General features: G+C 45.6%; 1 protein-coding gene across 1 annotated transcript; it reads left to right on the plus strand.

The window, feature by feature from the left end:
• Window positions 1-10,635: 10,635 nt before the first annotated feature.
• Window positions 10,636-15,013, plus strand: FZD4 (frizzled class receptor 4). The gene is made up of 2 exons (XM_069808435.1): window positions 10,636-10,914; window positions 11,787-15,013. Exons 1-2 carry the CDS (start codon window positions 10,651-10,653, stop codon window positions 13,113-13,115), a joined length of 1,593 nt encoding a protein of 530 aa, XP_069664536.1. The 5' UTR covers window positions 10,636-10,650; the 3' UTR covers window positions 13,116-15,013.
• Window positions 15,014-17,075: the final 2,062 nt, after the last annotated feature.

The following is a 17,075-nucleotide window of genomic DNA, read 5'->3' on the forward strand; positions in this document are numbered from 1 at the left end:
GACTTTGTCAGCATTTTATGGTTGAGTTCTGATCTCATTTACAGACATCTCCTGCAGAGACTTCCCTCATACTAACTCTGGTGTGGCCAAGAGAAAAATCTAACATTTTAAGGTCAGTATTTTCAGAGAACCCTGTGGGAGTTAGATGCTCAGATCTCATTGGATTGCAGTGCAGGTTGAACACCCAACTTTGTGTCTCTAAAAAAATCCCCTCCTTACAGTATTAGGTTATTTCTTTGGCCCTCCCAATATTGTCTTCCAGACAACAGTTTCCAGTGTTTTGTTTAGTTGTAAGTAAATGCTGTGGGGTTATCTTGGTATCTGAGCTCTCAGCTAGAAGAGATGAACTTGAGTGTAAATTCTTTAATAGGAATAGGTCTGGTCTTTGGGCCCTAAGCCCAAAACGCCATCCATGCCTCTGTGTAGCAGTAACATCTCAAAGGCATGTTTTGCAGAGCATCTAATATTTGTCCAGCTTTGTGCACATCATGTGTTAAGAATTACTGTTGTTTATAACATAAATGATAGGGCTTTCACTACTCCCTGGGAGAGGTCATTTTGCAGCCTGATGTATGTCACTGTCAGATGGCTTCTCTTGATATTCTTACAGTGGTTTTTAGCACTGGAAGATTTTGAAGATAGGGAGCAGGAAACTTACTAAGTTGGCTAGAGTTCAGTATGCATGTGCATATGCCTGTGCATAGAGATGAGGTAACTGGTCAGACATGGTATCATTTTACATTCCCCTCCCACACCAAGAAAGCACCTTCCTTCTACATCGTATTGATAGAAAATAAAAGAATTTTGCTTGATTTTGGGGGGGAGAAGAGGTGTAATGGTAATGTTTTATACAGATCTCTCTGGTCAAAAGCCAAGGGGGGGAACTGATACAGCCCTGGCTGGGATGGCATACTGCCCATAAAACCAAGGCACTAAGGATGGTTAATGACCTGATGTCCATGGCCGTGCAATTTATGTCTCAATGCCATGAAGCAACATTAATCCAAATGATATATGTCAAATAAGTTCCCTCATACCAGAACTTTAGTAAACTTTACATGGGAAATCACAATGTATGCAAGAAAGTATACCTCCTCCCAGCCCTCCCACCCCCACTGAACTGCATCTATCTCTGTTTAGGGAGAAAGATTTTATGTAGAAATAGTGCAGAAAAGCATATTTTCAGATGACGAAGCAAAATATATAGCCCAGGTTGAAAGAGTATACACCTATTACCACTGTACAGAGGAGCTATAATTATTGATGATCCAAAAAAAGAGATATACAGGTTTGCAGTACAGCTTACCAGAAGCTTGTTGACTCAAAACAAACATCATTTAACATTCAGCATCTCAGTTTGGTTTAGCTGAAGAAAATAAACCCCAGGGCCATCTCTTACCAGTACCACTTTCTAGAAAGACTTTTGAAAATCCTCTTTTCCCATGTGTCTACTTAACAAATGATCTCCTGAAATGCTGGCTTTTTACTTACTGAAATCATGTGCTTGGGACCCAGTTCATCCTTTCATAATTCAGAGGCTGGAGTGGCATGGCATCATTATACTTTGTGTGCTAGTCTTACAATAAAGGTGTTTGTTAAAATCATCCTCTAGTCGGGTTGAAATCAAGAATATTTATCCTACAGTCATGCACTGTTGCCCAAGGGTTCTTGCATAAGTTCTTCATTAATCCCCACCCTCTTATTACATTTGAGCCTATGTTAGTTCCTCTTAACTTTACCCAGCTACCTGGAGGAACTAAGGAATGAGATAGATAGACATCTTAAGCTCCTTTGATAGTCAAGGGAGAGTGGAGCATCTCCTGCGCAGCCCCATTAGATCTGATCTGGACTCTCGAGTACCTTCTCTGTCTGCCTTGACTACACAGGATTCGATGGCGGACTAACCTAGCAATGGCAAAACCTATCAAAAAAGTCATCCTTGGCTGCACAACCCCTACATCAGATGCGTAGGAAGGAGAGGCAGGGTTTGGGCCATCACTGGCCTTTTCAGTGGTCGTCCCCATTGCAGTGGTCTTGGAGTGGTGGCAAAGTGCACCCTCGAGAGCCTTTCCTGCGAGATTAAAATAAGGAGGGGTCAGTCTAGGTCTTAGCCGCAGGAACTGGCTGCACTGGAGCAGCAGATACAGTGGCTTTTGTCTAAATTGGGAGCCTGACCCTCCACTGCTTTGCAGCTTGCGTTCAGAGCAAAGGGGTTTGTGTGTTGATCTTCTTTCCAGCTGATTGCTTCATATATCTGGAGTGATTTTCTGTCATAAGCTGAGTAATAACCTTACCTCTCAATACAGCCCTGTGCCCAGCTGTGGCCTGAAATTTTTGTATTTGGGAAATAATTGGCTTTAGTTTTGCTCGGGGAATATTTGGGTTAAATGGCAGCTTTCTTGTGTTTTTTATGCACATTTTTAGGAGTTTTCTTTTTATATTTTTCATAGTTCCCCAAGGATGTGTGTATAGTGTCAACAGTAATGAATGACATGAACTTTTACCATAAGGAACTGAAATATCATGGTAATCTAGTATACATGGTAATTTGGCCGCATGGAAGTCTCTCTGAGGAATAAAAATGCCTGAGAAAAATGGAATTCACATAAACTGTCCTTATTTTCTAAGTAAGTTCATCTATATGTCTGTGGGGAACTAGATTAATTGTCAGCCTCCAAATATAAATTATGCTGCTCAAGAACGAAAGATCAGTATGTACTCAAATGCTTGATCCAGCAATAATAAAAATAAAATTCTGCATTTCTTCCATTGATAACAAAACCTCGGTACAGTGCTAAAATACCATCGTGATCAGCACAGTAGAAAAGCATGAGGGTGTAGTTCCTTGACCGTTGAAGCCAATCTAAGCTGATCTGTTTTCATTTGTGGTCACACCACCCCTCCTCATCATCACGGGACTATTTATTTTATTTTGTTAGTTTTCTGACAATTAATACCTGGACCTGCCTTGTCAGGGAGTCAGAGGAAGAGCATATATGCACATAGGGTAAGGTCGGTTGCACGCCACATAATCACCTGTACGTGTGCAAGGAACAGAAGGTAAATGTAAAATGACAGCGAAGCCTTCTGGACAAGAGTGAATGACATTATTTATGCTCAGAATAATTTTGAAAGTCCTTTAGTCTGTGTAACAGTAATCCATATGATTAATTTGCCAACTTGGATAGAAATTAAGAAACCTGTTTGCCAAAGACTTGCCAAACCAGTCCTTCTCACTGTCTGGTATGAAGTTTATGTGTTTGTCTTCATATGAATGTAGCGCTGCTTTAGCTGTGTAGGAATAGGTAAAAAGGAAAACTATGAATGTCATATACGAATGGTTTATGGAAGAGCAGCTCTGTCTGTGTGAGAAAGGGGAAGAAACTACACTGGAAGAGGGAGTAGAATAAAGCAGGTATCTTTTGCAATTATGTCCATGCTATATGTATAAATATATTAGCAAAAACTCATCTCCTTAAATGAAATAATTATACCAGCTCCCAAACTGAGTGCATACTGTGATCATTTAAAGAGAAAACAACCTATAATAAATCACAAAAATTAGAAAAATTGCAGAGGAGACTGGAATTTGGAAATAATTAGCACTCAGTGACTATGTTTTAAATGGCCCACAAAGCGAAGAATAGTGCCACTGTAAACCGGACAGTCCAGCTAGAACTGGAAGAGTGAAGTATTGCTGCCTCTTTAAACTCCTCTGCGATTCTGTAAGGACCTGAAGGCAGCCGTGTGTATAACTTAAAGCCACTTTACTGGCGCGTGAAGCGGCTCCTTGTGAGAGTCGTGCCAACAGTCCCTATCAGCAAGGGGACAGGTTTCACTGTTGTATCCAGTCCCCCTTTGTGTATTCACAGACGCTACAAAAGCGGTGTGAGTGCAGCAAACTTCACCTCCTGGCAGATGTCGAATTTCTTTCCCAAGAGAATGACCCACCGCCTGCCTAACACAATACAAAGAAGGTTTTTTTTCCAGCCGTGCCCTGCAAGTCAATACTCGCTGTTATGTAATTAAACACAGCGTATCAGCTCACATGGGCTTTTTAATGGGGAAAAATAGTACATTTTAAGGTTTGTGGCCAGATTCATCAGCACGCTTGACAGCTCTGTGCTGCTCCAATGACACAGAACAACCTTAAGCCTGCAATAACTGATTGATTAAACCCTCTCGTCGTGGTATCGCTGGAGCAGTGCAAACCAGCTGAAGCGTATCGGCAAATCCACCTTCTCAGCTCTTGTGTTGAGGGATTTATATCTCAGCCTAACTTGATTTCCAAGGTTTAAAAAATTAATTAATTCATTAATTTCCATGCTTAAAAGCTTGGTATTTACTTCTTGAGTAATAAATCAATTAATTTAGATGTTTAAAAGTTTAGTATTTACCTCTTCAATGATACATTTGAGGAGAAAGGATTATAGGATGCTTTCAAAAACATCTATCCCCTATGTCCCTAAGCAGGTTTGTGTGATGTGGGTGACAACTGGATGTGAGGACCAGGACCGGGTGCATCTGGGTGAGTGAGGAGCGGTAATTTAATTCAGCATGCCATGCAAGGCAGAAAGAGTCCTTCTTAAATCATGTCCAGTGAAATTTGCTTTACGGAATGTGCAAAATGCCACTGAAAGCCAAGTACAACGTTGCTAGTGGAGAGCAAATATATGGGAAATAACCTCTGATGCTGCCATAGAGTTAAAGCAAAACAGGACGCAGAAAGATTTAGAGGGAAAGATGACTCTGCAAAAATGAAACTAAGCCGTATTTATAAAACAAGACTCGTGACCTCTCAGAGAGAGAGAACTCAGCCTGTCATTTTCCACCACGGTTAAATCATGCCTTGTGAATGATTGGTCTATTATTTCCAAAACTTTCAGGCTAATTTGCTATTGCGAAATGAAATTTCTTCAAATGAGACAAAAAGTGCATTCCTCCATCAGGATTGCACCCTGCACATGCCAAATCTGAAGTTATAAAACCAAGCTGCTTTGGAGTTATCTAAGCATTAAAAAAAAAAGGGCCTCTGAACAATTTTCTCAGAAGAAAACTGTTCATAATTTTCCAGAAAAAAAAAAAAATCCCTTGGGCTAAGGTCAAGTGTGGGAAATTTCAAGCCAAAATGCGAATCTCTGAGCATTATAGAAGAAAAGATGAGTAGCAGTTCAAACTGAAAGTCATCTGGGGAGGCAGAAGCACTGACTCTAAAGTTCAGGCTGAATTTTGCCTCCACTGTGGTCTGATTTTCCAAACAGTCTACTAATTTTCCCCAAAGGAACAGATTTTCTTGAAATTGGGCACACTGGATCTCTGCAGCAGAGCCTTCCTGAGAAGTCTAGTAAAATCAGGCAAGGGAGGAGGGCTGGTTGTTTTGGACGGGTTTGTATTTTAGTACAACATTATATAAATGTAGCTTAACTCTGAAAAAAGCATTGTGCAGATGTTTTTATCTCACCAGATCCTGTCAGTGACTTTGCCTTGCAACTTCTTGTCTTTTCTGCTAATCTGGCTGGAGACTTATATCAACCTCTGAATTATTTAAGGAAAGGGGCTTTGGGAAAACTGTTTGAAAAAAAATAGAATTAAAGTTATTCTTAAGCCCAGAAAGAGAAATACCTGTGTGAAAAAAATACTAACACATAGATGAAGTGACCTTATATGGGCACCTTTCATCTTATGAAAGTTGTGGCCAGCTTTGCTTTCAGTGCCCCATTGAACATTGTGTGTGATACATCTGTGCCTGCTGGATTTCTAACCGCACGAATAATCTGAAAAATCTTCTTGCTTTGTCAAACATGTTGATGCTATCTAAATGCAAAGGATTTCTCAAAATGTTGCATATTAAGTAGCACTGAAATTTCCTGTTTACAATGCTACAAAACCAAATTCTGAGGTCTCTGTGCAGACCAAAATATTGACTTTCAGGGGTCATGGAGCAACTATTGACCCATGTTGGCATGCGAGGAATTACACATGTGAATGCAGATATGGGATCTGTGTGTCACAGCTTAGCTGCACCAAAGTACTTTAAAGTAAATTACAGTTATGTCTGCATGAAAACAGAGATTAACAGCACGTCAGGAGACCTGCCCTCGAGACTCCATTGCTGGTACCGTCTGGGTCTCCCTTGGCAGAGTGAGCTGGCTCACATGGAGACACCAAAGGTAGAAACCTAAGTAAAGTATCCTGAGAGCATCAGGAGCCAAATCCCACTGGATCAGGCCCAGAGGGATGCTACAAGGCACCATGGCAGGTAAGTTTGCACATACTATATACTTTATTTTAAGCTCTGGGACACATTCCGTCCCACAGAGATCATTGTTGATTGATTCAACGTCATTGAATCAGAGCGCCACTCTGTGCGCTACCTTGTGCACTGGTATTATATATGAACATTTTCTATATAAAAATGTGTGTGTGTATTAGCATATGTGTATATATATGCATAAATACATGTGCAGCTCGCTGCGCTGTTTTTTCTCCCGAGGTGGAGTAGAGCCATGTTCACTTGAAGTGTCATGACAAAACAAACCATTTCTTTTCTGATTGTTACTGGACAATTGAAATGCTGATTATAACGGATAAATACAGCAGGATAAATGCAGATCGGGGAATAGACTTATTTCCTACTTCAAAAAGGCCAGCCTCACAAAGTACAGAAGTAAGTAGCGGAGAGAATTTATATTAAGCATGTGAATAGTAATTAGGAATCCATTTTAAATGTATTACTAGGTGCTTGAAAAGCCATCACTGAATAAAGAAAGTGATCTGTCTTGATTAAAAAGTTCAGCTAACTTTATAGATGGAAAAATTAAAGAAAACATTAAAAAGTTAATTAAGAAAAGCATAAATGTCAAACAGTAGAAAGGAGACATTGATTTGAATTAATATAAATCCAAAAGGAATGACAAGAATGTGATAAAATAAGCAAAACCAAAAAGTTATTGGACAGACAGTCAAAGACAATAGTGTTTTATGTAAACTGAGGCCAAGAGAAAGTCACTCATGGTACTAGTCCATCACCTGATGGAAGTTCTGGAACTGTCAGTAAACAAAACAGGTGACAGAAGCGTCCAACAGATATTTTTGTTGTATGTTGGAAAATATATATGAGTTGCATGATAGAGATAACTAATAGTAATTAATGCATTCTTACAATTTCAGTGTCCCAAAACAGCTCTACAAGTTACACATTCTAAAACCCCTGCACATTTAGATAACTTGTATCCAAGATCTTTAAAGAACTCTCTGCGATGGTGACATCAATGTTCAGAGAAGAGTTCTGAACCTTCTCAGATACCCTGCAAGATGATGGAGGACTCTCAGAGATGCTGGTAAGCTTTATTTATTTTTGTAACGTAAAAATACACACATAGCTTTAATACGTATGCAAAAAACCCACATACAAACTTAAGGGGGAAATAGTAATAACAAGATAATAATAAATTATAAGTAGGATTTTATATTCATGGAATTCCTATTATGTGAGTTGCCTTCTGCAAGTGTCTGCCTATCCTAGCTGATCTAAAGAGACCAGGGCTGCTTAGGCTACTAATTCAGACATATCCATTAAGACTGTAAAGGACGGTTTGGACTGAAAGTGCTTTTCAAACAGCAGGGTCAAATCTTGCTCATTTAAAATCAAAAGTATGATTAAAGAATTGGAAAAGACGCCTTACAGTAAGAAACTCAGGAAGTTCAATCTATTTTGCTTACTACGAAAAGGTCAAAGGGTGACTTAATCACAGCCTGACATTACCTACAGGGATAATCTTGGTAATGACTTCTCAACCTGGCCGGCAAAGATAGAACAAGAGTCAGTGGCTGGAAGCTGAAGATAACTCAGACTAGAAACCAAATGTAATTATTGGCAGCCACAATAAATAATAATTATCGGGGTGGCTGCTGATATTTTAACGAAAGCAACCTCAAAATCAAAATCAGATTTATTCAAAAAAATGTGCTGTCAGTCAGGCAATAATCAAGAAAGGAGCATGGCTTGTGCTGTGCTGGATTTAGGCCAGCGTCTCACACTGCCCAGTAATCTAAGAATCTATAAACCCACTATCCCGGAGGTTTGTTATTTTGATCTGTTTAAGGAAACTATCATGTACGTGCTTGCCATGGTGACATTTAATCACTGTTAATATATGCATAAAGTTCAAAGCAGGGTAATTACCATTTTTTCCAACTCTGACTTCTCGTGTGATTTGCCACCGCCTCTCCCAGCGCTCTTGTTTTGAAAACTAATTCCCGTTATCTAAAAGACTTTCCAAAGCAAACACAGCAGTGTAGCACTTTCTAATATTTATTTTGTTTTTTCGAAGAAAAGGCAATAGCAGTAAGGGGTTTTTTTGGGGGGGAGAGTTCTTCCTCTAAAAAGGTACTTGTGTCCACTGTAGCTTTAAAATGCCCCCCTGCCCCTTTACTGAGTCCAAGGACCAGGTCCATGGGCAGAGGGTTTTGCTGCGTAACTCCTGAATATGCAGTAGGTGAGTTTTTCCATGGGAATTAGGCAAAGGTCGTATTCTGGTAGCAGCAAACTCTGCTTCGGTGCCTAACTGCAGCAGAAGACTGCAAATGAAAAGGGTTTTCATACACTAAGACAAAGATTCATAGTTTTTAAGGTCACCATGATGCTCCCTCTAGTCTTCCTTCCTACACAATTTGGACAAAAAAAACCCCCAAAACTTCTCTGCCTCCTGGTTTCGAGTGTTTGCATGGAGAGCACCCATCATCCGTTCCCCACGCTTGGCTGATGTAGACGGTGAACTCGGTGGGGCTGGGAACAGCTCGGTGGCCGTGCGTAGCAGCACACTGCGTGCGTTCTCAGCATTATCACCCACCCTGATTAGCAGCTGAGCGCTGCTGGTTACGGACGGCAAAGCTTGGGAGTAAATATGGGTCTTGCAAGATATGGTCGGGTTGCTGACTCCATCGTCAACTCTTTACCTGACCTTGGGACTGTAGCACTGTCTGCCCGCGTGTTTAAAAAGCTAAGATAATATTACTTGTCTGCCTCACAAGGACTTCGTGAGGTTAGAGGCACTGTTTATTGGAGCTAGCTGTAAAGTATTACAGTGATGAGAGCTATGTGAATATCTGTGCTCATGAAACCTCAGTTAAAACACTATCCATCTTGCTGGAGGAAAGCACACTTAAAGCCCCTCAGTCCCTACAACGTCACAGAACGGCTCACACACACGTTTCCCACATCTCAGGGGTGAAAAACACCCGACGGCGATGGAGCCGCAGCGGGAAAACCTGCAGTGACCGAGCACGGGGCGCTTCACAGCGTGGGTTTTGCCGCGGTTTACGGTCTCATGCCTGGAAAGGAGCCGCTGTTAGGCACTGCCTTGGTCCGTTAGTCTTTGTCTTAGCCCAGTGATGCAGCCGGGAGACCCTGGGGAGAAGCGGAGGCCCCGAGGTGCGTACGGAGGCGTAGCTGCTCGCGACCGACACGCTCGGGAGCACACGCACGTGCCACACGCCGTACACGCACGGTAAGAGGTCGCTTAACCAGGGCTTTGCGAACATTTTCGAAGTGCTTTACAAACAATTCATTAATAGATGACATATTTTTGCTAAAGGCACAACCAGCTCAACCAGATTTTATTACAGGTGTAAATAATACCGAGAGAATCTAAGCATGAGCCTCATTTCTCCGCTCTTAATCCCTCCTCCCGCTGACACGTTAAAGGTCTGCTTAATCATCCAGGCCTTTCCCCTCCAAGTCCACGACTGCTTCATCCACACTTTCTTGTTTTATGGCGATCTGTAGAAACGCCAGAAGGTACCTAGCAGTGCCCTCCAGGTTTCTTGGCCCCGATGACAAAAAACCCACTAAACCCCAGATGTAACCCCTCGGCCAGTGTGAGGAAGAAAACCCGGCAGCTTAGAAAGCCAACCCGGACGCTTTTAACCCGCCAGCGAAGAGGCTGAGCACCCTTGGCTGAAGAAGGACAGGCCAGAAGCGAGGGCAGGGCTGGGGTACGGTGGGCCCCAACACGCGTGGCGGGGGGGGTGTCTCAGCCCACCCTCTCCCTGGGGAGCTGGACCTGGGTGCCCTGGGGAGCCCCTGGGACCAGCACCCATGCTGGGGAAGGCACGGGGGGGGGGGGGGGGGGAGGGATGTCTCCCGGGGGCACCAGGCGCCCGGGAGGGAGGGAAGGGGGTACCGGGGGGGACACACAGGCAGGGACAGGGCTCCGCGGGGTGTTTCTGAGGGACGGGGGCTGCAGGTGGGGGGTCCCCAAAAGGAGAAGGGGGGCCGGGGGACACCCTTGCCAGCAGTGGTGGGATGGAGCGCGGGGGTGCGGGTCGGGGCTCCCCAGGGAGCGTTGGCGGCGGGGTGGGGGGGCGCAGGTAGGACGACCCCCCCCCCCCGGCCCGGGGCGTGGGGGGCGAGGCGAGCCGGGCCGTGCCGGGCCGGGCTCCCCGGGGCGGGGGCGGCGACGCGGGGAGGTGCCGTCCCTCCCCTGGGCAGTTTCTCGGCGAGGCTGGTTAATAGCGGAGCCGCCCCCGGCCCCTCCCCGTTGGAGCCGGCCCGTGCGGCACGGCGCGGCCGGGGCCGGGGCCGGGGCCGGGGCCGGAGCCGGGGCCGGGGCCGGGGCAGGTGGTGGGGGGGGGGGGGGGGGAAGGAACATGGCGGGGGGCGGCGGTGGGAGATGGGCCGGTCGTGCCCGGCTGCTGGCCGTGCTGGTGGCGGGGCTGCTCGGCGGAGCGGGGGGGTTCGGCGACGAGGAGGAGCGGCGTTGCGACGCCATCCGTATCGCCATGTGCCAGAACCTGGGCTACAATGTCACCAAGATGCCCAACCTGGTGGGACACGAGCTGCAGGCGGACGCGGAGCTGCAGCTCACCACCTTCACCCCCCTCATCCAGTACGGCTGCTCCAGCCAGCTCCAGGTGGGTTCCGAGGGGGGGAACACACCCCCCCGGGGGGGTCCTCTTTGTGCGTGGGGAGCGGTGGGGTCCCGGGGAAGCTCCCGGCCGGTCTCTGCCTCCCCCCACCCCCCCGTCCCCGCGTGTTTCTGTTGTACGCGAAGTGCCGCGACCCCCGTGAACGGGAAACCGAGGGACCCCCGCCGAGGGGTTCCCCCTTCTCCCGGGCGAAGGAACGGCAAAGGTCCTTGTCCCCCCCGCGGGCGTGGGCTCCATCGGACAAACCCCGGCTCGCTGCGTGGGGCAGAGCTCCCCCAATTCGCCCGCCAGCCCCCTTCGGCTGCCGCGTCGCAGAATCGCGCTTATCCGAGAGAAGGACGGCGTTTCGTTACCGGCGTAAATACCTACGGGACCGTCTGGCGAAGGGAAGATCGCGAACCAAAGTACTTCAGTAAATGCCTTTTCTCTCTGCGTGTTTGCTAGCTGTGATATCCAGGCAGCGCCTAGAACAGATCCATGCGTTTGTTTAAACCGCATCGATTTGGTTTTTTTGCTTTCCTAAATCGCACCCTTGAGGTTTACGGCTGGCTAAATCCCGCTGGCTTTATTGAAACCCGTGGGCCAAATTTACATGGAGCTAATCTGGGGAGTAAAACGTTCAGGCTTTGGCTTCGGACCACATTCGAACTGAAAAAAGACAACATTGTTAGGGGTTGGGTTTTTTTTTTCCTCCTTTGTTTTTATTGTTCTTGGTTTATTTGTTTTATGCTGCTTCCTGTTTTTTAAGGCAAAGGACCAAATATTACAGCTAAAAAGGCAAAAAGAGAAAACTCGTTATATTTTGACCTGTGTCATTTTCCCCTAACACACTTGTGCTTTCTGTTTCTCTCTTCCAGTTCTTCCTTTGTTCGGTCTACGTCCCGATGTGCACAGAGAAGATTAACATCCCCATAGGTCCCTGCGGTGGCATGTGCCTCTCCGTCAAAAGAAGATGCGAACCCGTTTTAAAAGAATTTGGATTTGCCTGGCCGGATAGCCTAAACTGCAGCAAATTCCCACCCCAGAATGATCACAACCACATGTGCATGGAGGGCCCCGGAGACGAAGAGGTTCCCCTCCACAGCAAGACCTCCTTGCAGCCTGGAGAAGAGTGCCACAGCATGGGATCTAACTCGGATCAGTACATCTGGGTGAAGAGAAGCTTGAACTGTGTCCTCAAGTGCGGCTACGACGCTGGCCTCTACAGCAGGTCAGCTAAGGAATTCACAGATATCTGGATGGCCGTCTGGGCCAGTCTTTGCTTCATCTCAACTGCCTTCACAGTCCTGACCTTCCTGATTGATTCATCCAGATTTTCCTACCCGGAGCGCCCAATCATATTTTTGAGCATGTGCTACAATATTTATAGCATTGCTTATATTGTGAGGCTAACTGTGGGCCGGGAAAGGATATCCTGTGATTTTGAAGAGGCAGCAGAACCTGTTCTTATCCAAGAAGGTCTTAAGAACACAGGATGTGCTATAATTTTCTTGCTGATGTACTTTTTCGGGATGGCTAGCTCCATCTGGTGGGTTATTCTGACATTGACCTGGTTTCTGGCTGCAGGACTCAAGTGGGGCCATGAAGCTATAGAAATGCACAGCTCTTATTTCCATATTGCAGCCTGGGCTATCCCCGCGGTGAAGACCATCGTCATTTTGATTATGAGGCTGGTAGACGCAGATGAGCTCACCGGTCTGTGCTACGTGGGGAACCAGAACCTAGATGCGCTGACGGGCTTTGTCGTCGCTCCGCTTTTTACCTACCTGGTCATTGGGACTTTATTCATTGCAGCGGGACTAGTGGCCTTATTTAAAATCAGGTCTAATCTCCAGAAAGATGGCACTAAAACTGACAAACTGGAAAGGCTGATGGTCAAAATCGGTGTCTTTTCAGTGCTGTACACCGTCCCGGCAACGTGTGTCATTGCCTGTTATTTCTACGAAATCTCCAACTGGGCCGTTTTCCGCTATTCGGCAGATGATTCCAATATGGCAGTGGAGATGCTCAAAATTTTCATGTCCCTCCTGGTGGGTATTACATCAGGTATGTGGATCTGGTCAGCCAAAACTCTGCACACGTGGCAGAAGTGCTCAAACAGACTGGTGAACTCAGGGAAAGTGAAACGGGAGAAGAGAGCAGATGGTTGGGTGAAACCTGGGAAAGGGAACGAGACCGTGGTGTGAGAACAGGACGACACCCCGATGGTCTGCTCTCCCGTGAAGGACTGATCGTGTGTAAGCATTGCTGTGTAAATGTTGGGAGTAGAGTAGGGAGATGGTTACACAGCCTGTCTCTGGGGGATGGAAGAAAAAGCCTTAAAGAATAAACAGCAAAAGGATCATGCTGCAGATACAATAGCCATAAACCGTGCTGCCCAAAATAGGAAAGCCCAGGAAGGCTTTAAAAGCTGTGAAATATCCAAACACATTATCTTCCTTTTTATTTTTTATTTTTTTAAATAAAGCAGGATGCAATACACTGAAGTCTTTAGAAGCTGAGGGACTGTAGCCCACAGCTGTGGGATGTTGTTTTCATCTGATGGAGGAAAGGCGGTGCAGGGCCAAATTCTGGGCTGATTTAGGGGCCAGTTACCAGAAGACAGAGCACCCAGGACCTCAGATGTCTTCTTTCCGAGTCCAGCATCGTGAAGGAAGCGCCTACCGAGGTTTGTGTCTTTATGCCCTGGGGAATTCTGCTGCTCCCATACAGAGGGGACTCCACAAGTCAGCCAAGGCTCAGGGTCTCCAACAAATACCAGGTGGACGTTCCAGGTCTGAGAGTTACCCATAATGAGTAGGATTTAGTGAGGTATTAGTGAGGACGATTCTTTAAGTCATCTGATGGTCTAATAATAATTTCGACTCATTGTTTTTACCATCTGTAAGCTGGTGTGAATTGAGAGTTGGCTCTGCCTCGAGCAGGAATTTGGACCTCCCTAGGTCCCTTCCCACCTGAATTATTCTGTGGTTCTATCAGTATTTCTAATTTTTCAAAAGCTTTACTCAAGGCCATTGTCAGAAGTAGAGGAGTCAGTGGGAGCTGGGAAACTGTGTATGGTCTTCTGCATGGATTATCGTTATCCGCCTGCCTCCACTCCTGTCCCTTCAGGTGCTCCTGCTGTTTCCAGCGGACTACTTTATTCTGCTGTATTTAATAGCTTTAAATAAAGTCTTACATTATAATGTTCCTTCCTCCAGGAAAGCGAAAAATGAGTTGAGGGTCTCTTCAAACAATGCCAGTTTTCTCCATGTAAACGTACCTGGCTCTCTCTGGAGACCAATTGCATGAAGCAATTAAGTCTTAATATATTTCATTCAGTGCGATGGTATCGCCGCAGACGCCAGTCTGGGGAGAAGTGAAATGTTAAGTTCCTTGGCAACCTCATGTTCACACAGCTCAGTTGTATAATTATGTGTGTCAGTTACAATTAAAAGAACATTCTCAGCCCCTGACATCGCAGTACAGCTGACTGCCTCACAACGATGCTCCAGTTGCTCACTGACAGCTATGGAGTTTGGGGTTTTTTTTAGTATATATTTACATGCAGAATGTGAGCAGTCCTTCAGTCCCCAGTTTTTGTAAAGGGATCCCAAGAGAAGAGATCCAACTTCTTGCTGAATAATGTTGTTTCATAGCAACTGTTGAGTTTTCTTATCCTTTTATTTGAGGAGGCATCAGCTTGTGCTCACGGGGAGCTTGAACCTCGTGTCGGGGGCTCGTTTGGCTAATAAGAAAGGTGATGCAAATAGAAATATCCCAGAAGCACTTAAGAGAACACTGTTCTGATGCACTATCTCTTTGAAGGACCTTTGGTTTTATCTGTGCGCCCTAAACTTTTGCTTCATTTGTTTGTGTGGAACCTCGTCAGCTGCAGAGCATCCGCCCCAGTGCCCCGACTTGCGTGACCTTCGAGGGCAGCTGAGAACAGGCACTGCTCTGTTGCAGTCCTCGCTTTTCACACAGGTGCCCCGTGTGCTTCCCAAACCACAATTCATTCCAGCTCTGGCCGTGAGCACTAATCTGTCCCAGAAGTGCGTATTGTTTCAATGTCAATGTTGAAACATGTGCTAGAGCACTTTTTTTTTTTAAAAAAAAAAAAACCAAAAAACACAAAACCAAACCCCAAACAAACCCTAATTGCAGTCTTTGCGGTTGGGCTCCCTCTCCAGCAGAACAAGTGACAACTTGACACATTCTGCTCAAGACGCACAAGCATTGTCTTGGCCAATGCCACATACCAGCCGAGCCTTTTCATTGTCTCCGTAAAGTCTTTCGCTATTAGTGTTGTGTTTGGATCTGGTTATTCCTCTGTGAACAAGGAGTTCTGCAAGTAGGACGTCTTCAGATGGCCGAGTTTCTCCATCGTGAGATCTTTGTCCTGGCGCAGAGAGGGATGTAAAGTCAGCAGCTATATGTTGACTTTCACGGGGTGAGGACACAGTCGTAGCCTTTTCTTGTAACCTGGTATTGGGCTGTGCCAAGGTGTCATGTTCACTCAAGTGTCCTTCACTCTGAAATGGTTTGGATACTCTACTGGCCGACACGACCCATGTTTGACCTGACTGATTCAATAAACAGCGTTTTTAACCATGTTATGTACACAGAAGTGAATGTTAAGTAGTTCCTTGTTATCAGATCCCTGCATCTCTGCCTGTGACCCTGGTGACTGTGACAGACGGGTGTCCCCAGTGATTTGGGACGTTGGAAGTGAGTCGGATGAGGATAGCACTGTGTAGCCCTATGAGGGACCCGGGGGAATGTTCCATTAAAGAGTGTGAGGGACTCAAAATACTATGGGGAGGAGGTGGACTGGGGAGAGACACCAGCTGCTGTTCCTGAAGGAACATCTTTCCCAAGCAATCAGGGGGACACTGTACCAACCCAAAGCAAAAGTAGGTGTTGCAGCAATGAAACCATTCCATAAATGTATTGATCCACATGCATTTACCTTGCTCCACTTCGGGGCTGTGTGAGTGGGAAGTCACAGCAGATAGCCTAAAACCCAGTGGTTGAGAAGAGTGGGTATGTGCAACTCGGATGTTGTCTCGTTTCAATGTTGTTATGAATTTAAAGCCAAAAAATGTGTGACTAATCCTGTCTTGGAAGCGCAGTTGCTGTGGTTATACAACTAGAAACTTTACAGCGGTTACCTTCCTTGGGCAGTCCCTGCTCCCCTCTCTCCCCCTTCAGCGTGTGCTCTTCTCACTGCAGGTTTCAGAAGCGTCTGCCAGAGAGGTACAAGCTTAGCTCTTAGGTTAAACAGACAAGTTAGCTCCTTTTTCTGAATTCTAAGGAAATAAATAGACACTGATTATTTTGGGGTGTACAGAAAATATATCTACTTCAATGTATGTACTGTAAATTTCTAATTTATCGCTGTAAAAAAAAAACCAAACAACTTTGCTATTTAATTTTTATATCAAAATAAAATTTTAACCTCTGTGGATAACTAAGGTGTTCCTGGCAGCCCTCACGTTTTTGGTGAGTTTGTTTCTTAAATTGGCTTCCTCGTTGTTGTTGGAAGTCCTTTTTTCCCCTGAAGGAAGAAGGATTGAAATGCTCATGCTGCGGTGACGGGGTGCTCCGAATGGGTTAATCCAGCACGATTTGTGGGTTGTGAGAGATAACCGAGAACAAAACAACATTGGGCGATGGTGAAAGTACGTGCACGCTTCAGGGCTTGCACACGGGATGGACAGAAACCCTTTCAAAGTCGGTACACGGGTCCCGGGTGCTGGCTGGGGATGCAGCTGGAGCTTTGGGCTTGTCTGAGCACGTCTCTAAAACCAAACAAGAGTGCAAGATGGAAACACAACCAGCCGCTGCTGGAGCACTGCTGTCATGTGGCTCCTGGGGAGGGCAGAGCCTCCTGTCAAGCTCCTTTTTATTTCACGTGTTATGGAATACGTGCATCCAAAGATGCACTGAGCATTCGCATCTGGGGTGTATGATGGACAAGGGCAGCGTCACCACCTGCCTGTGGAGTGTATGAGAACTATTAGTGGCTTTTGGAAGGGGCAAATTCTGCTTTTAGTAACGTGCTTGAAATGAGTTTGCTCCTAGCGGCAATTTCAGGCCTTCAGAGAACAGATTCAATTGATCGTCTGCATTTTCTTGCAATGTATTTTTTAAAAAATTAAGCT

This window comes from Haliaeetus albicilla, chromosome 20 (assembly GCF_947461875.1).
Source record: "Haliaeetus albicilla chromosome 20, bHalAlb1.1, whole genome shotgun sequence".
Taxonomy (NCBI): domain Eukaryota; kingdom Metazoa; phylum Chordata; class Aves; order Accipitriformes; family Accipitridae; genus Haliaeetus; species Haliaeetus albicilla.